Source organism: Amphibalanus amphitrite, unplaced genomic scaffold (genome assembly GCF_019059575.1).
Source record: "Amphibalanus amphitrite isolate SeventyFive unplaced genomic scaffold, NRLGWU_Aamphi_draft 000679F_arrow, whole genome shotgun sequence".
NCBI classification, from domain to species: Eukaryota; Metazoa; Arthropoda; class Thecostraca; order Balanomorpha; family Balanidae; genus Amphibalanus; species Amphibalanus amphitrite.
In genome coordinates, this window is record NW_024882173.1 from 252,130 (window position 1) to 272,599 (window position 20,470).

The following is a 20,470-nucleotide window of genomic DNA, read 5'->3' on the forward strand; positions in this document are numbered from 1 at the left end:
AAACTGTTTTACGACGAAGTTACAGAATCGGTAACGACCATCACCGAAATCGCATGGCCAGCCGTCGCGTTCCAAGACAGCCATTCCAGCACCACTGAGAACCATCGCTATACTTTCGGAGGACAAAGAAGTTGCAGATGTTGCAAACACGAAAAAAGCCGTCACCGACCAGTCCGTCTCCGTGTTGACCCAGAACATTGACCCGTGGCCCCCCGGTGCCGTGACAGATCGGCCGCCCGCCCGCCGCCCGCGCCGGTCGAGTTCGTTTACGTCGTCGCGCCGACGGCACCTGTCGCGCCGACCGGTCACACGGTGTACTGCCGGACTGGCGGCGTCGCGTCGGCAGTCGGCGGCGGCGACCCGGGCCGTGAAGAGCTCTGGAGCGGCGCTCCCGACGGTGGTAGCGGCGGCCAGCACAGTCTCGGCACCGGCTCGGCTCGCGGCACCTCCAGCGACCGCCCCGGGCAGACGGACACCTGAGCTGAACTCGGCTGACCTGTGACCGGCGCGCCGGGATACAGGTGAGTTGGTGGAGCAGCGCCGGCGTCTGGTCGGAGGCTGTGGACATTGAATAGGATACTTCAGGAATGGAGATATTGTGGGTTATTGGGAATTTGGACCCCGTAAGCGTTAAAGGGACCATCCCACCTTCAAAAAAGTTAATGAATTGGCATGAAAGTGATGTCGCTCGGTTCAGAAAGAGCAAAAACGAATATCTACCAAATTTCATCGAAAAATATTCACCGGTTTTCAAGATATTAGACTTTTACTTTTGTTTACTTTTTGGGATCTCCGCTGTTCCTAGCGACTTTATTTGAAAGTGCGGCATTTGTTGCGCGCAAAGCAGCATATACCACCGCGTGCTACAGAACGTTTTAGTCAAACATTTAACGGACGTTCGAAAACCTGATGACGTCATCAGATTCCCGTAATGGTTAAGAGATAGGGACCACGCTGGTCCCACCCTGCAAGTAAAGGGAAGAAATTTCTTGAACACCATAAAGCTGCGGGGGTTGCGACCAGGATAAATGGTGGTTTCTGAGCCTGGCCGCAAACTTGGCTATCTCAACTCAAAACTAATGTTAAGGTGGGAGGGTCCCTTTAACCCACTGCAGCAACTAAAATGCAGGTAATTAATAACTTTCTTGCGCCCTCTCCGACCGGCACGATATTCTTTTAAACTAGCATGGGCCCTCAGCGACAAGTGTGGGCCGTCTGAGAACGACAAGTGAGCTCGCACGGGAACGGCTCCTCGAGATCGGTTTGAGGCCCTATCAGGGAAATGAAGAGCTGTGAGCACTACGAATTGCGGGACCTCTGCAATCCGAATCCCGTTTGTTTGTAATGCAGAACGATAGATAGTCTTCGGATACATGCACCAGTTATGTTGGACGGTATGCGCTGCATTTTTCATTTATTCCTCAAATTCATATGTAACTACCTATCAATGTAATGATAATGCTCATGAAATCGTTGGCGGGAACGTCATACGATTGACTTGTTATTTGATTATCGATATCGATATGAGATCTCTCAACTGTTTCAATGCGTTCAATCCATGCAAGTAAAAGAAAAAAAAGCATTGCAGTCGCGGACTTTTACAGTGTCCTATAAGAATTTGTTTTGCATAGTTAGATTCTTACTAACAAGCTCCAGAATTTGTTCAAAATAATCAGATGCTGACGAAGCATTATCATTACATCCTTCCTAGGTAAAATTATGTTTTTCTGCTTCTTCCTTCAGGCTACAGAGAGGAACAAGGAGAAAATTCAGTGCAGTGAACAAGGATAATCTATGAAACCAACGTGTTTTTTTGTAACAACTACATCCGTGTACCCAAAAGGAAAAGAGGGGAAACATTAGCCTGATGGTCTTAGAAGGCTGTCTATGAAGTCTAACCGACGTTAAGTAATATAATCATTACATATTTTTACGTCCAATTTAGGCGGCAATGCACAGTAAAAGTGCAGACGAATTCGACAGTAAGTACGGCATATGTCGAAGTCAAAATCGGTTGCACTTTTACTGAGCTGTGTGCACTAACTATGTCTATATTTGGCCGTACAAATGTGTATTTAGTCTGTCATCTTCAAAGCTAGCTCCATCTTTGTCAAATTTTAGCTATGTAAGCAAATTCTGCTGTATAAGGCTGTTTCACATAAGCGCGACGTCAGCCACCAAATCTACCATTTTCTGCCAATACTATTTTAAGTGTCAAGTACTGCGCAAATTAAGAACAAAGCTGCTAAAAACTTGCGCGTTTAACAGCGTCACGTAATTACATACCCAGCTTTGCCCTTTAAACTGAGGGCAAAATAGCGTAGAAAGCGCGAATATTCTTATCAAAGAAATGTTGTTAAGATTGAAGTTCTAGACAGGATAGATATACCCAAGCACGAAAAGAAGGAAAAAGTTAAATTTGAGTGTAAAAATCATAAATCTTTGAAAGAAACAAAGTTCAAATACTTTCAGCAAATAACATTAATGTTCGACAGTGATTACGAAACGGATCATCAAACGGTAACGCAGCCAAATCACCATCGAAATTCTGCGTTCATCGCCTCCATGGTGTGGGCAATTTCAGGATTAAGACCGTTACCCAAACGTGTAAGGTATGATTTTGGTTTGAGCTGATCCACCGTTACTTGACTGGTGGCCAAACACATTTGGCTCCTGAAACACTCCAGTTATTCCCCCCCCATCCTCCCCTCCTCCCCTTGGCGGTGAGTCAGGTCTGCGAGGATCCCGTGGCGGCGCGGCGGGGGCGGCGGCGGGGGCGGGGGCGGTGACCGACCTCGGCGTCACGGCCGCCGCCCCGCGCGTCACCCCTGACCCACTAGTCGGCGCGGCTGATCCGGCTCGTCTTACCGCCCGACGGCGCGCGACGCTGCACACTCAGAGCGGAGTCTCCGCCGGCGCGACGGGCGGCTCTCCGACTATCAGGCTGGAACCACCGCTCACTTCCGGCGTCTGTGGTCGGTCTGTGGGGAGCAGGAGCGCCGACTGCAGCACGCTGACGGAATACGCAGCCGCCCCCGGCGCGCCGGCTCCAGTTATAGCGCGACAGCCACCGTGACGGCGCCAAAGGCACCTAGCTGGGCACTTCCGGTCAGCGAGACATCGCTAAATTGCCGTCTCACAGGCTGCACTGCCATGTGAGTCTATTTAATTACCCATCGCGGCCGCAATTATGTATATCAGCGGGGAGTAAGTTCTGGGACGCGCTAGAATCAGGCGGTGAGAGCGCATTGTTATACCTATACTATGACTTTTGAGCCCTAAAATATCATGCCATGATTTAGGAAAAGGTCAATGTTTCCCCTACATCGGCCAGTTCATGAAGCAGAGAGCAGTGAAGTCAAAGTTGCTTAGTACACACCTTAATAGCTTGAGCGGGAGGCGAACAAACGTATTCCAGCTTCGCCGTTCGATAAACCCATAGTTCGGGCCTGGTTTTCCACGGATTCGGTTCGTTTTTCATAGCGCTGCCTGCGCTGTCCCACCGCCGATTATGTCTCTAGCAGATGACCTGAGAAGCTTTACGGATGACCAGTGGAGCCAGAAATGTCATGTCACACGCCACAGCACACGTGCCGCAAAACATTCGGAAACAAGACAAAAGAGCGGCGTCACAAAAAGACACAGTCAATACAGCTGCCGGTGAGCCAAGTCATGCGGCGCCCGACCGCCTCACGAGGGTCCCAGTGCCTGCTGTGCTGACCTGACTTACCCCCACGACTGCCACGGGGCGGTCAGAGACCCGGTCTGCACATCCTGGGAGCGCCATGCGGTCCGGCCCCGGTGCAGAGTCACCAGACGGATATTCCCCGTGACATCAGCTGATCCCCGATAGAGCGTATCATACAGTCAAATGAGGTGACCGTATTGGAGGCGGTTGGAATATGTCAAATGGCACTGGTGAAGTGGTCTTTGATTTCTGGACACCTCCACATTGGTTCTTAGATCAGAGACTGCTATACTGCGGCCCATTAAAGGGACTATCCCACCTTTAACATGGGGTTTGAGTTGAGATAGCCAAGTTTGCGGCGAGGTTCAGAAACCACTATCTATCTAGGTTGCAACCCCCGCGGCCTCTTGGTGTTGAAGAAATTCGTTCCCTTCATTTGAAAATGGACCTTGTACAAGGCCCTATCTTCAACATGGAGCGACCGTTAGTGTGACGTCACCTCGTTTAGTCATTCTGATTTAAATGGGTTTGTTCGTTGAAAAATCGCTTAAAACTTGGTCTAAACTTTGTTGTGGTGCCTACAGAGTAAAAAGAATTAGCTTTATGACAGTAATGTGGCCTGGGGAAGGAGGTAATTTTGGGCTGTGACGTCACATATTTGAAAGTTTGTGTTTGGAATATGGGAAGCCTAAGATGTTTAATGAAAAATAAATGCCAGAACCGTGTTCCTGGTCATCCAATCTATAAAGTCGGGCACAATTGAACTGGTTTTAACAACATTTTAGAAGGTGGGATAGTCCCTTTAACCGTCATGAGGTAAATGAGGGAGAGCAAAATAGATATGGTATGAACATGGAGGGCGTAATAACAAATTACAGCTTTTCGTCATAGGTTTCGCATGGCTATCAGTATTCTCGAGCTCCTGTTGCGTTCATTATGTCGGCAAGCCACGGACAGTGAACTTTGTTCGCTGTTCCAAGATAGGTGTGCCGTATAATACCAATCATAGATGTGCTGTATACCAATCCAACTATCAGCCATCTCGGATTCCCACCTCGCCTCAGGAATGGAGTGGCTACCGTCGCGGGGCGATCGGTCACGGCTCAGACGCCCGGTGCCGTGGAACGGCTCAATTTCGTCACATTCGCGCCGGCCGCCCCGACAGTAATTGTGTGCCCTCTGGGAACTGCTGGTCGGTAATTGGTGCGTGGCGCCCTGTGACCGCGGGTCGGTCGGCGGGACCGGCGGTCAGGGTGGGAGGGGACGCGCCACCCCGCCCCGCCCCCGCCCCCGCCCCGTCCCGTTAGGTGGGTCTCGGTGGGTCGAACCCGGCCGTCTGTACCGTGACCGTCCCCGCACAGACTCGGCAATTATTTCGGTACTATCCAGAGACAATGTCACCTGCAACTGTCCGCCCTAATGCGGCTTTATTTACTTCCATTACGGGACAATTTCGCCAGGTGAGGGCTGTTGTTATTCTCTTGGAGCGTCACGGGTCGTTGGCAGAGCGCCTAGGAGTGGAGTGAAGAGGGCGGCCAGTGGAAAAGCGATATTCACGGGCAATAGAAGAAACACTAGAAATCCCGGCTCCCTTGGTGTAAACATAAAGCATATATCTGGAATTGTCAAGTTATTCTTATCTTTCCTCTATCGAGGGTCATTTTCATGAGAAAATTTAATATCTAAAGTTTGCCCACATGCATAAGCATAAAAAAGAAGGGTTTCTTGCCAAACATGCAAACGCACTCATTAAGCTTACAGGGTGGAAAGAAAAATATGTTTTGATTTTAACAGCCCGTGACATCAAAGCGAGTAGTAATAGCTCAAAATGAATTAGTGCATTTGAATCACCTTTTCTGGAAGTTTTATACCTGGTGTCATTCACACTCTTTCTCGCTCCTGGGCGTCCCCCATAGCGCGTGTTCTGAGTAACCCCTTTTTCGCAGAATTTAGAGATATGTGTACCGCGCAACCTCGCGAGATGAATTCAGCGCACAAATCGGTTGGATTCTACGTGCGACCTTCCAAATCGTCTTCATCACGTTCGGGAGACTCTCTGGGCTCATGGCTGGCACCTGTGATTTCATTAAACCCCACAGATAAAAACCAGGGGCGTCGGGCCTGAGAAGAGGGCTGGCCATGAAATTTCGGCTTTTTTGACTGGTCACGTGCCCTCTAAAGTGTTCCTCCAGCCAGGAGAGCCTCGCTCTTTATGTGCTAGATGGAGCCCCGTCTTTTTTGGAAACAGTGTACTCAGTTACACCCTCCAGAGCTGTCACTATCTAACGCCCGAGCCTTCTCAGCACCCGAGCGTAGCGTTCCTTGTTGACGGTGACCGTGGTGCCTTTCGGTGTTTCGAGGGAAAACGGTCCGATGAGACAGGCGGTGGACATAACACATCATTACGTCAATGTGAGACTGTGCAGAGGGCTCTATAACGTTGTGCCCAGAGGGAATGAAGCCCAAACTTGACAGTTCTGGGTTGATTTTACCGCTCATTCGGACCGTTTCCCTCGAAACATCGAAAGGCACCACGGCCACCGTCAATAAGGAACGCTACGCTCGGGTGCTGGAGAGGCTCTAGCGTTAAATAGTGGCAGCCCTGAAGGTTTTAACTGAGTAAATTGTTTCCAAAAAAAGACGGGGCTCCACCTAGCACGTAAAGAGCGGGCCTCTCCTGGCCGGAGGAACACTTTAGAGGGCACGTGACCAGTCAAAAAAGCCGAAATTTCATGGCCAGCCCTCTTCTCAGGCCCGACGCCCCTGGTTTTTATCTGTGGGGTTTAATGAAATCACAGGTGCCAGCCATGAGCCCAGCGAGTCTCCCGAACGTGATGAAGACGATTTGGAAGGTCGTACGTAGAATCCACCCGATTTGTGCGCTGAATTCATCTCGGAGGTTGCGCGGTACACATATCTCTAAATTCTGCGAAAAAGAGGTTACTCAGAACACGTGCTGTGGGGGACGCCCAGGAGCGAGAAAGAGTGTGAATGACACCAGGTATAAAACTTCCAGAAAAGGTGATTCAAATGCACTAATTCATTTTGAGATATTACTACTCGATTTGATGTCACGGGCTGTTAAAATCAGAACATATTTTTCTTTCCACCCTACATCCAATGCATTTTGCTGGAAACTCCACTTCTCAAATGCAACATCGTCGTGATTTTTCAGAGCACTGCCGTTGCCCAAAATGTACATATCTTTTTCTGCAACTTGATATGCAACATGTTTTATGTTGTAGGAACATATTTATTCTTTTGAAGCCTCAGAGCCTTAGCACATATGCTGCCAGTGCTACCAAAAACACAACGTTGAGCAGAACTGGATTCCATTCATAGATAGCTTAGTGACTCGCCGTTGTAATCTTATAGCTCTACGATAATTGACAGGTTACACCTCAAATCCGACGTTAACAACGCACTTTTTGATGTGTATCCGTCAAATCCTCCAGCAACACCATATAAGCTTGCATGAGCTTACCGAACACGGTCCGGAGGCACCTCATGTGGCCCGATATCCGAACTTCAATTTAGATAAGCGACTGTTGGCCATCCTATCTTGTTGAGGCTCATTTATGGCCTCCCGTAGGCTGTACCAGAGGCAAACTTTCGCATTTATGAGTGCCTGTAGCAAGCAAGCTGCCTCCTAAGGCGTCTTGCTCGCTGCATAGTTCACTAACCTCAGCGACCTTAGCACCAGAGGTAGCTCAGGACTAACCAAGCAGCCCTGAACTTGCCCCGACCGGTCTCTGGTCTGGCCAGGCGCCTGCCTCGGGAGCGATGTCGGCCGATATGCGCGGACGCCGGTGCTGCCCTTGCAGGCTCAGTGGCGGTGCCGACTGCACAGTGTAGCCACCAGTACCCGTGACTATCAGCGAGCGTTGGATGGTGCCTCTGAGCATAAGAATCATCATCTATCCAGTATCTCCCGGCGGTATACAGTGACGGCTCCCACTGAACCGTCGGCGACTGCGGCGGTCAGTCCAGGTCACCGGTCGCCGCGTGCTGCCGGGTCCTCGGGGCGGCACAGCTGTACTGCCGGGTCCTCGACTGCACCGCTGCCTGAGCAGTGAACCGGAAAGGTGGCGCCGACCGGCTAACGGGCGCCCGGCCGGCCGCGCTCCTCTCCGGGCCACCGTCTGGCGTTCAGAGACACCACCTGGCACCGCCTGACGTCAGACGTTTGCCGATTTATTCAACGGCACAGCTATAAAGAGGCCACCGGCTCTGCCTTCGGTCAGAGACAGCCGTCAGCTACCGCCAATCGAGAGCGATATGGAATGCCTCGTGCTTCTTCGTGCAGCCCGATTGCGTTTGGGTACCTAGCCTAAGAAACATTCACACAGTGCCCATTTAAGTCTTGATGGAAGAGAATTAAACCTTGTATCCTCTTACATAATGTTACGGTGAGACTGGAACAAGAAGCCATTGCCATGGGCTTATTGCACAAACGTCCCACGCCTAGGGACGCTGGATCCCGGCGTTCCGCCTTGTTTTCTGCCAAAACGACTCATGACTAAGAGCGGGCGTCGTAAAATTTTGTTTTGCAGTCAAAGAGCGTGTGAAGAAGTGAATATAAATCGTGAGACATGATGCACTGCACTGGATATAAAGCTTGCAAAACAATAGGGAATGGGTTTTGTTTAAAAAATCAGAGTCCTGCCACTGCTATATTCCATGTCTTGCGCAGAAAAGTATTTCATATAATAAATTGCAGGTAATTTTGTCGCGATGACCATGACTCGGAAGCACTTTTTGCACGGTCGTCAGTGGAAGTTCCGCGTTCACAGCAGTCCGGTCCGTGACCTCTGGAGGGCCAGATGGCTGACGAGGCCTGCAACATGGCGCGGTCATCATCGTCGTCATCAGCAGCGCCAGCAGCGGCGGCGGCAGCGGCGGCAGCACGACCGTTGTAGGGACGTGCTCCTTGGGGCCACGGTACGGGACGTGCTCCTTGGGGCCGCCGCGGTACGGGACGTGCTCCGTTTACCCCGGCAGCCGGCGGCGGCAGATGTCTGACGCGCGGCTGCAGCTGACGCGGGCCGGCGCGTCCCTGTTCCGAGGCCGCCGCCGGCTCTCTGGGTCAGCGCCAGATGAGCTGGCAAGGCCGGTCGGCACCTCAGCGGCCGTAATCTGCCGCCGGAACCGGCCCCGGTGGGTGGTGGGGCGCCGCGTGCTCCCCCGGCCGCCACACCGGCCTCCATGACCGGAGTTGGCCGACACGGTCAGTAGCGAGTCGCCAGTCATGGGTCATCGGCCCTCTGCTTTTGGGCAGCTCAGGGTGGCCAGCTCTGCTCCGAGTGCCAAGAGAGAGCTGGGTCTGAGGGGTAGGGTTGTGGCATTATTTGTCAAGAGGTCACGTATTAAGGTCATGACGTGACATGCGATGCTTTGTGGTTTTTGAACTTGCCTTATTTGGCACATATGTTTGTGCATAATTCATATTTGTCAATAAGTCGATGTTACATTGGCTTAGTTACCAAGTATAGCAGTTCTTTTACGGCAGACTGAAAACAAGGCTCATGTTTTCTAATCATTATTTCGCTGATATGCATACTAGAAAAACCTGTAGCATCCAATTACATGAAATAGCTAGAATGTCATCGCATTGCATTAAGTCAACAAGCTTGTTGGCTTGAAAACCTACATTTAGAGTGAATACAGAGTAGTCACCAAACAGTGCTGTTTGGCACCGTTATTTAAATCACAAACATTTGCCAATGGAGCCGGTTCTGGTATCCCGTTAGGTAACAAACACCCATGCAGCAATGCCAAAATGGTTTCAAGGCTCACAACCCATTTATTCTCAGAGCTACCCCTGACACCAGTTACCGTTTTGTGCATGATGCGAAGCAAAAGCGCTTTAAAAAAGCAACGGAAGCGCCCATTTGCTATCTTCTCTGAAGCGTGCAACGCTGTCCTCCTGGGTGTCATCAATCATTTCTGAGTGCGGGGCTCTGTACAGCCGGCCGGTCCGGCGCCCCCGGTCATATCAGTCCTCCAGCACTGTCCAGATATCATCGAAGCTCGCCCGGCGCGGCAACTAATGGCCGGCATTAGGTCCACTAATCGCCGCCGTTGTGGAAGGGTTCGTACTTAGCCGCTGGCCGCCCGAGGGGCGCCATTGAACGCACATTAAGTAACGGACCGTTCAACGCAAGTGCGGCTATTACCCTCCCTGGCACAAGCCGAGTCGGGTGGCCATTGAAGTCTGGTCTAGCACTTCTTGTTGGGTACAGCGTGGGTCAGTGATATCGAACAGGAGCTTTGAATGCCGACCGCCGACCTTTGACGCCCTTGTTGACCTATCAAGTCACTGGTGACATGTCACCGGTCACTGGGTTTATGGAAATGAGCTGGAGCCTGGTGACCTATGAACGGCGAACGGTACATGGCTATGGGTACTACCTGATGCTCGGATTTGGTGCTTGGTCATTGGTAACAATGCAGATTGCTGATGACTCAAAAGCACTGGTGGTCCACTGCCGTTTAGTGACCAGCGACTGGTTACGGTTCGTGCCATGAACTATCGGTGAGCGTGAGAAGATAACGCCATACGGGACTGCCCATTTCCGGCCAAACCCTCTGACGTATTTGATCTCTGATTACTGACGGTGACTGGACGCCGCATGCCGGTCCCAGCTCCCACACCCGCGCTGTTTGCAGGCGCCTCACAATCTGTGCACCCTGTGCAGGAAAGCACCTCTGAACTTGGACTTGAAACTGTGGACGCGTTGCGTCACTCCTGTCAACGACCTTTGATGTCCTAAACTGAATTTCTGCAAACCCAAGGAATGGATGATAGTCATCAATAACGGCTAGTTCCTGCCCAGGTCCGGGCGATTTCCATATCATCGACAATGCATGATCGGTTTCCATGCAGAGTATACCTGAGCCTGAACCGATCCGTATGATCGGTTAGTGCAGGGAGTCGTGACGGTCAACATGCGAATCAGTACGGCTTACTGGAGGTATGAGGCAGCTGTACACGGCTGTGGATCTCAGCAACTTCTCACGACCAGGGACTTTAGCAGCTGCTCGGGTATTTTTCAGACCATTGTTTCTGCCTGTCATCCGTTTGTGTCGAGCACTGTTCGTTCGGCGGTCAGTGGCCGGAACGGAGCGAGTCTCCGCCGGATCGTGTCGGCCGTTCGTCGGTCCGCTCCCACCGGAACTGGGTGGTTAGCGTCGTCACCACGCGTCTCCCCGCCTCCGCGTGCGCCCTCTCACTGGGTTTCCGTCTTCCTCCCGCCTTTTCGCCGCACTTTATTATGTCTGGTTGTTCGATAGAAGTAATTAATTATCAAACTGTCTTGATATCTAAGCCGTGATAAAGAGTGTGATCCTGGCTGGATATCACGGGTAATCTAAACTATTTATCATTCTGTATATCATGCTCAGGAGACTATAATAGAGCCTCTGGAATTAGCGTCACTTTTGTCTGTGACATAAGAGCCCATTCATTCCACCGTGAGACATGATTGCAACACATGGTGCTCCATTTGACTACACCACTGTGACGAAGCCAAGTAAGCCGCGATGCTCCACATTACTCTGCATTGATCGAGGGCAAATCCTCATGCGTGGAATAGAATCATCGCTGTTCTTAACGGCCCCTGAATGCGGCCAGTCCGAAATTAATACCTTCGCTATGTTCGCCATTCTAGAACCATGTCACGGATGTGCGGTGTAGGAGTTGTCTCTGATCACCACAGTTCGTCCGCCCGGCAAATCCAAAGGTCTCAAGAAAAAAGTGAGTATTCCGAACTTACAAAGTCAGACAAAGCACGGTCTTCTGCACCACCTCGGCCACACCACAGAACGCTCAACAACACCTTCCAGTCTCAGCCCTGACTCCCGACTGACTCAGCCTCTTAATCCCGAACAATGGCCGGGCGTGCCCTCCGCCCCCTCCCCTGCGGCGTCAGTTCACCGACCCCATTCCCCTGCGGTGTCAGGTTCACCGTCGGCGGGCGCGTGACGGCCGCCCGTACCCAGGGCAGCGTCCAGCGGCCAGGTCCGGCCAGCCAGCGCTCGCTCCGCTGCACCACTACATTTTACTACACTCCCCCCCGATCCTGATCGCAACCAACAGACGCTAGTGCTCACATCACACGCTAACAACGCTCATACGTAGGTATCTAAGACATCGCTCGGCACGGGGTCTCCGTACAACTGCGTGACAGGCCGAGCCCGCGTACCTCGCCTCGGCCCAGCCTCTGTGTCACTCGCAGCTTCCTCCTGTTGGTCTTGCTGGTCGTCTCGGTCATGCCGGTCGATGGGACACCGTACAAAGCAGGGCTCCTCATCCCCAGAAACTGGTTGCTCTGCCTCTGCGGAAACTGGTTGCTCTGCCTCGTCTGCACGCGGACGCAGATGACGGACATGCCTTGGTACACCGTCAACTTCGACAGTTTGCGGTGACACCACACCAGTCACCACTCCCCTGCCATACTGCTCGTCACAGCGTGCTCTCGGTGATTTCACCCAGACAGCATCTCCGACGTGGTAGCGGCTCTCCTGCTGTCCATCGTCCCTCACTGTCGGAACGGGGTCGACGTCTTTCACTCGGACGTCGTACCGATACACCATACCAGCAGGTGTCGTAGCTTCAGTGACATCGTCCTTCGGCGTTGTATTGTACCTGTATACTGCCTCTGCCACCCCACATTTCGCTCTCGTCGCAATCACCTTTATGGAGCGATGGTTCCTTTCGACGACTCCGTTCCCTGACGGCACATGCGCCGCCCTGTATCGCACTGCGACGTTCCAGTCGTTGGCGAAAGCTCTAAACGCCCTGCTGTGGAAGGTGGTGGCATTGTCCAGCAACATTTCTGCCGGCGGTCCCCGCTCGCAGAATATCGCCGCCAGCTCCGCAATGACGCATGCGGCGGTCTCGTAGCGCAGGAGACGCCAGATCGCAAACCTGGATGGGCCGCAATCCACCACTGTTAGGTACAGACACCCATGATGGTGAGTCACGTCGACGGCGACTCTGTCCCACGTGGTGTCGACCTCCAGGCGGCCTTCGCGCCACTTTTCAGGAGCGGGATCAACAGACTTGCACGTCTGACAGGCCGACACCACGGCCTGCGCAAGTCGTCTCGTAGCGAGCTTGTTCGCCCTCCTAGCGAAGTATAGCGTCCTCCGGACACCAGGATGACCAGAAGCGTGGTGAATTTGGGTCACCTCTTTCACCAGCCTGTCGGGGTCGTCTCCGTCTCCCACAGCGCATGCTGCAGCCTCCTCTTTGCACATAAGCACCTGTTGCCAGGCGTCCGGCACTCTCGTCAGTGCGTCCGCTTTGTTCTCAGCCGACGAGACACACTGAACATTCACGTCCAGCTCGTACTCGTCCACGAGCATCCTGAGGGTGCTTAGCCTTCTTCTTATCAACATTTCAGAGGCAGCTTTCGTCTTCAGTCGGGCCCTGCCACTGAGGAGGTCGGTCATCCAGTGGTACACCGTCCGCGAGTCAGTCATCAACCGGACTCTTTCCGCGCCCCACAGGATGGCCATGTTCACGCCTTTCAGGGCCGCGTCTAGCTCTGCCATGTTGATGTGTTGTACTCCATTGTCGGGGCGAAGCCAGCTCCCGTCTTCCACTACTTCGTCACCCACTTCAACAACTACTCCCATGGCCAGAGCACTGGCATCCGTCCACACTGTGATTCTGTCGCCCTTCACATCCCACCGTCCCCTGGCAGGATCCTCTGCTCTGACCCGCTTCATAATTTCGTCCATCAGACGCTCCACGTCCGGGTCGTCAATCTCGTCGTCCCAGCCACTTGCTGCTCTGTTCGCACGTCGTTTGAGGAGCGAGGTCGCCGGCCGCAGCCAGCCGCACACCGGAAGGTGCCCCGTCAGCTGCCCGCAGAGGGAGAACACTTTCCGCTTTGTCACCGGTCCGGCAACTTCTCGGACATCGTTGTCTCTCTTCCACATGAGTGCGCCTTGCTCCCCCCAGACTCGGAGGCCGAGAATCCGAGCGCCTTCCTGTGCGCGAGCGGGGTCCTTACACTCGAGACCGAAGGCTTGAAGGTGCTCGGCCACCTTCTCGGCCGACATTACCTCCTCGTTGACCAGAACGTCATCGACATACGACGATACTGCCTTCTCCACGTTCTTGTCCTGCTTCGCCACTGTCTCCAGAACCGTCTTCATGACTCGGGGTGCCACATTAAGACCATACCCAAGTCTCGTCAGACAGTACCTTTTGTTTTTGAACTCGATTGTCTGATAGGGCCACAGTGACTCCTCCACATGTATCTGAAGGTACGCCTTCTTCAGATCCAGGAGTGCCACTTTCTCACCCGTCCGGCGCCATTCACGAAGTTTCTCACTGCACACGTCAACGTCCGCCGTGAACGTGTCGACGTGAGTGTTCATTTCCCGGAAGTCAAGGACCGGCCGCACTTTCGCCTTGTTCTCTTGAACCACCGCCATTAACGGTATCAGCCCTTTGGGGGCGCCATGCTTTTCTTCGTCGTACTCCAGCAGCCACCCGTTCTCGATCCACGTCTCCAGCTCTCTCTCATAGTCCTCTCTCGCTTCATCCGTCACATGGTACTCGCTCACTCCGTTTTTCAGTTGATCTGGCGGTTTCTTTCCCGACCACTTCCACTCGACAGTCCAGCGCCTTTCCCTCGCATCGAACACGACTCGAAAGTCCTCCTTTTCCACCGCTAGGTCCACGGAGCCTCCTGCTCCGGCGCACACGTCTCCCTCGCCTGCAAATCGCACATCAGTAGAAGAACGCACGGTCACACCCCCAAGAGCTTTCACACCATCCATTCCTAAAATTGCACCGAAACCCAGCGGCTTCACCGCTACAACCAACGCATCAAGCACCACAGCATCACCCCCAGGTACCCCAACATCGGTTTCAGCCGTGCCCGCACAGTCCACTCTCTGACCACTAACTGTCACCATGGACACAGAATGCCTCTTCCACTCGGCGCAGAGCGACGAATGAACCACCGTTCTGGTACATCCCGTGTCGATCAACACCTCACACAACACCCCGTTCACATTCAGGTGTCTCGTTGGTAGTGCGCCGCTCCATCTTAATCCCGAGAGGAGGCCGGCACACGATCCTCCTCTCTCTCCGCGTTTTCCGGACACCGAGCTGCGATGTGACCAGTCTTGTCGCACCGGAAACACCGGATTTCGCGGGGGCCAGTGCGGGCCGAACATTCACGGGCGAGATGCCCCAGGCGGCCGCACGTAAAGCAAGGTCCGCGCTCTCTCCTGCCGCTACTAACGGTTCGGCCGCGATCCCGACCGCCTGGTGGCCTGGTGAGTCTTTGACCAGCGCGGCTGCCACCTCCGATGCGCCGTTCTCCTCTCGCAAGATGGCGCGAGCCCTGTCCACAACCTCCGAGAGCTTTAACGACTCCATGCGCGCTCCAGCTCGCAGTATCTGCCTGGTAGAGTCCGGCAGACCTGCCACAAAGGCACACCCCAGGCCCTCGTCCGACATTCCTCCGAACAGCGTCGCAAGCTGCTGCAGCTCCGCCAAGAAAACATCAACTGTTTCCCCGGGGCGGAGACGGCGGGTGCTGAACTGCTCATACGCAGCGTATTTATCCACCGCAAACGCACGCTTCAGCGCATCCTTGAGCTTCACCACGTCCTTCCTGTCAGCCTCCACCAGCTGCCGGTACACAGCAGATGCTCCTCCTTTCAGCCGCAGGGGTATCACCAGCGTCTGCCTCACTGGCGGCTCCTGCAGCCCGCACACTAGCTCGACCTTCTCCAGCCAGTCGAGCACGTCACCGGAGCCGTCGAATTCCGGAATTAATTTGACATCAAAACTGGCCATGATATTAGGTGCCGAAATAGCTTGTAGGAGTTGTCTCTGATCACCACAGTTCGTCCGCCCGGCAAATCCAAAGGTCTCAAGAAAAAAGTGAGTATTCCGAACTTACAAAGTCAGACAAAGCACGGTCTTCTGCACCACCTCGGCCACACCACAGAACGCTCAACAACACCTTCCAGTCTCAGCCCTGACTCCCGACTGACTCAGCCTCTTAATCCCGAACAATGGCCGGGCGTGCCCTCCGCCCCCTCCCCTGCGGCGTCAGTTCACCGACCCCATTCCCCTGCGGTGTCAGGTTCACCGTCGGCGGGCGCGTGACGGCCGCCCGTACCCAGGGCAGCGTCCAGCGGCCAGGTCCGGCCAGCCAGCGCTCGCTCCGCTGCACCACTACATTTTACTACATGCGGATTGGCCGGTGCCGTAGACCTGAAATTTAGTTCCAAACAAATATTGTTAGTTCCAAGGAGTTTGCTCAAAATAAAAGGCACAAGCACTCGGCTCCTGAGCTTTACACTATTGCGTAACGCATGAGTAGGCCCGGTCTGTGTTGGAGTGTGACACCTCATATATACTGCAGATCCTTGCGAGGTGGTGATGAGCCTGCCTGGGCCCATGTTTAGGCAGTCGAGTCGCCCAGTGCTCATGGTTTGAGCTCCTGTGGGAGATATCCTGCGGTCGACGCCATCGGGCGCACTCAAGGTCGGGTATCACTGAGCGGAGCGAACCGTGTCCAAGCATTCGGAATGCAAGGACCAGGGATGCGGAGCCGTGGAAATTTCAGACGGCTCCGGCTCCGGCTCCGGCTCCGGAGAAAAAAATCGGCTCCGGCTCCGGCTCCGGCTCCGGGTGAAATGTTATGGCGGCTCCGGCTCCGGCTCCGGCTCCGAGTAAAATGGTCCGGCTCCGGCGGCTCCGGCTCCGACTCAGTACATCCCCTATGCAATCAATTAAATACGGGTGGAAGAAAAATTGGATTGGTTATACGCGTTACTCTTTGCCATGACCGGCTCATGACCGCGTCCCCGCGCAAACGCACCTCGGAGAGAACTGGCAGAACAAAGGACTAGGAAGCGATGGCATTGGAAACGCAGTCGCCGCGAATCGGAGTTCACTGAACCATCGTAAGCTGACACCCGTCTCGGCAGAGACGGTGCTGGGAGTCGCAGTCCACTGCACTGGCTTGAAAACAATGGCCGTCACCTGATGACCGGTCCTCATGTTCTGGGGATGCAGTAGACGTGGGGGGGGGGGGAGGAGCAGACAGGAAGTTGATGCGTACTGTGGGATACTGGGGATATTCGGCTTTTTTCATTCACTTGATGGCCCATGACGTAAGTACATACCATATGTTTCACTGCCTTGTACTGTCAAACCGAACTAGGTCAATTATTTTTTTTGCCTCTTCAAAAAATAAAAAGGAGCCGGAGTCGCCCCCTTTTTTGGCGGCTCCGGCTCCGGCTCCGGCTCCGGTCTATATTGTTTCACGGCTCCGGCTCCGGCTCCGGCTCCGGCTCCGGGCAAAATATGCCGGCTCCGGCGGCTCCGGCTCCGACTCCGGCTCCGGCTCCGCATCCCTGGCAAGGACTATCGCACTCACCACGCAAGGGCTGACTCTTGAACTTCCGTCAGATGCTTGCTCTGATTCTGTCATGTGTCGCAGAGAGCATAGGAATGGTGAAAAGCCATTTTTATTTTGCTGTATGGTGTTGAAGCAAGTTATCAAATAAGAATAAATCCTGTCTCGCATCTTTGCAACAAACGCTCTTTACTCTCACGAGTGTTGGTCGACAGTTGTAGCTTTTTGATTCAGCTTCGACATAAAAATAGTACCTACCTGTCACCATTCATGCTCTCTTGCTAGTCTGAAGGCGCAATGGCTCGCTCCGCTCTGGAACGCACGTGACTCGAGTCATGCACGATTTGAACGCCGAGACTCGAGAGGTCGCCACGATGGGCTCTCGTGCCAATTTTTGACTCGGACTTCAACCGTTACCTCTAGCGACCAGACTGGGTCAGGTAAAACTCCAGCCGATGCCTGTTTTTCATTGACCAAAGCTGGATCGAACCGGGTCAGGACCGGGCCCTCAAGACGGCAATCAGGCAGCAATTACTCTTTCTCACCGTCCGGCAGCCTCACACAGAAAATAAGCGGCAGAAGATCGAGCTCACAACTGAACTGAATCCGCTTTGCTTTGTTTTAGCTGGTGCATTAATCATGGAGCTCATTGTGGTGAATATCGTTGTCCAAGTCTGACCTCGTCTTCATGTGACATTTCCTGGTACCGTGCGCACGTATAGGAAGGACCCGCATAGCTCTTTGTGGAGGCCATGGGGTCGTGCGGGTGATGATCACGCAGGTATCGCATCGCGCTGACCTTCAGCTCCTGTTCTCGAATAAGGGTTTTATCTAGTTGAAACAAAGGGAGCTATGGTGACTCACTTGGTAAATTATGTTATACATGGGAACCTTAGGAAAAGGTGTCATACTCTGAAAATAACTCATCTACCGGTGCTACTAATGAGGTCATTGCTTTACTCGGTCCTAAATGAGTCCTTAAATTTTAACCCGCGCGGGGCTGGGGTCTCCAGCCGAACGCGCGGGGCTGGGGGGGGTAAATTTTACCCCCCCCTGTTATCTCCCAAACTAATGGTCCGATTTGGAAAATTCAAACGCCAATCGAAAGCTCTCATCACGAACTACTAAAAACATGTACTTAATTTAAAGTTTGAGGTCAAGGTCAAGGTCAGGTCAAGGGTACAAATTGCAAGTTTCTACAGTATCGGCCTTGCACCGTAGTTGCCGAAGAATGGAGTCATGGACTGAGACTGATCGCCCAAAACGTGTTCTTAGGCTACCAAGACAATATTCGTTGCATACAATATCATTCAGAGGTCAAGGTCAAGGTCAGGTTAGGTCAGGTCAGGTCACCAAAAAACAAAATATAGAAAAGGGCATGTGCGACACATGTTTTATGGGTCATTTTACTCATAGAATTCAATAGGCACACTCAATAAGTGATATGGACCACCTCTGGATGAATTTCAGGTCGAGGTCAGGTCAAGGTCAGGTCAAGTGAGGTCAAATTTTGAAGTTGGTTGTTAAGGCCTACAAAGGTGTCTATCTGATGCAGTTTTTCACGGCGAATCGAATGGTGCTATTTTTGTTTCCGTACGAGGTCTAGAACTTCCAAAAAAGTCATTTTTCAAAAAATTTGTGTGTCGTGACGTCATAAAATTTTAAATAACTCCCACATTTTTGAACCGATTCTTCTAAAATTTGGTATGTAGGTGCACATAGACCACTTCTCTGACATATATTCCGGTTTTTTCGATAGACTCAAAATTTTGGATTTTATAATGATTTTCCCAAAAAAGTCAGTTTTTTGAAAAAATTTAGGCCAAAATCCAAAATTTTCAAAAAACCGAGATAGCCATTTGATAGACAAAGTAAAATTACGTATAAACTTTTTTGTTACGTCTTGATTCCTTTAAAAATGAAGATGTTAGCGGCGTTTGAACTTTTGCCGTTTTTGAGGCGAAAATGGCGAACATGACGTCACTAAAACGTCAATTTCTCAAAAATTTTACGACGGATTTCGCTCAAATTTTCAGGGAATGTGTCAAATTGATGTAAGAAAAGGTACTGAAAGTTTGGCGGCGCTGCGCGCCGCCGTTTTTGAGATATCGCAAAAATTCGCGAGGGGGGGTAAAATTTACCCCCCCCCAGCCCCGCGCGGGTTAACGACGAGAAACGAAAGTTCATTGCACAGTGACTCTCAAAGCCACGGTAGTTATACGCTGCACTCAAAATGTCTTTCGTGGTACTGGCCATCAGGACTCCGCCGGGGGCGCACGCGCTGTGCGTTCCTGGGACCGTTACGGCGCGGCGGCGGTGGCGGAGCGTAGCCTGTGCGGTCACCGGCCGCACGCACTGTGCGTGCGCTTCACACGCAGCGCGTCCGCCGCCGCCGGCGCTGCCGCTGCCACTGCCACGCCGCTGCTGCCACGCCGCAAGCTTCCGTGAGCCGCTGTATCGATCAGCGAGCGAATCGACATCAGTCAATGGGCGTGTAGCCATCGGTCAGGGCAGAGAATGGCAACAGAGCGGGTCGCTCGGGGGTGCCTGTTGTCAGTGCGTCGGTCACGTTCCCCGCCGCGCCGCCGCCGACCACGACTCGACACGGCTCTGGGCGGCGACGGCGGCGTTTGGTGACGGCTAATTGTGGCGTGCGTGGCTCATTGAACTCCGCAGGCCGCCGCTCGGCCGGCCGCGGCTCCGGCTGGGCCGACTGGGGAGCGGCGACTCCGTTCCAGTCCACCGGGCGGCTACGGTCCATCCGTTCGCCAGTCCGGTGCGAGCCGTGCCACTCCAGAAACTGGGACACTTGGAGACCCATAAACACCAAAAAGGCATCTGCTAACTGCTAATTAGCGCGCCGACACAGAAAGAATACCGACATACCGACTAGCGGTGCTTCGGGCCGGAAAATGCAATGCTTAGGGCGACAATAATGCTGCTTGTATGAGATAATATTTTGACTTCGCAGAACATAATTACTGTAATGGTGATCCACTGAATGGAATGACGATTATATTGCACAGCGCATAATTAATTGGCACGATGATCACATTGGGAATCATGCCTGTGCGTTGTCGGCTGCAAAAAGAATGTATCGTTGGCGCAACTCGAGCTTCCGGCTCGGACAATGAATCCCGGATACGCGAGCAGCCCGTATGCACCGTGACCGTTCTTATCAAACCTGATTTCGGTACCATATATGAGTGATTGAAGGAATGAGGGGGAATGTCAGTGACCAGTCGATACGACGTGCATGATCGTACGACTCTGCCCATCAAACATTTCATACACTGTTTAGTATTCATCTAAGCAGATTGTCAAATCACATTTTAGTTTTAGGAACCATGTTTGCTTGCTTTTCTTCAACAATCTACATGCA

General features: G+C 52.8%; 2 protein-coding genes across 7 annotated transcripts in view; one reads left to right on the plus strand and one right to left on the minus strand.

Annotated features, from left to right (window-relative positions):
- The first annotated feature begins 224 nt into the window (after positions 1–224).
- LOC122364481 overlaps positions 225–20,470 on the plus strand; it is a 39,548-nt gene continuing 19,302 nt past the window's right edge. For 5 of the 6 annotated variants that reach the window (XM_043334878.1, XM_043334879.1, XM_043334876.1 and 2 more), the window contains exon 1: positions 336–521. The gene's annotated coding sequence lies outside the window, so the exon portion shown is untranslated. Of the gene's footprint in view, positions 522–20,470 lie in introns of all 6 variants that reach the window. The other variant, XM_043334881.1, reaches the window with a different exon arrangement.
- LOC122364475 lies at positions 7,670–15,515 on the minus strand. Its single transcript, XM_043334867.1, has 4 exons — positions 15,296–15,515; positions 12,881–14,421; positions 11,893–12,051; positions 7,670–7,753 (listed from the first exon to the last, which is right to left on the minus strand). Exons 1-4 carry the CDS (start codon positions 15,513–15,515, stop codon positions 7,670–7,672), a joined length of 2,004 nt encoding a protein of 667 aa, XP_043190802.1.

Coding starts and splice junctions, on each gene's coding strand:
- LOC122364475 (XM_043334867.1), bottom strand. CDS start 15,515: ATGGCCAGTTTTGATGTCAAATTAATTCCGGAATTCGACGGCTCCGGT. Junction 12,052..12,880: donor CCGACAGGCTGGTGAAAGAG/GTGACCCAAATT, acceptor GTCCGCGTGCAG/ACGAGGCAGAGCAACCAGTT. Junction 7,754..11,892: donor AGAGGCTGGGCCGAGGCGAG/GTACGCGGGCTC, acceptor TTCACTGCTCAG/GCAGCGGTGCAGTCGAGGAC.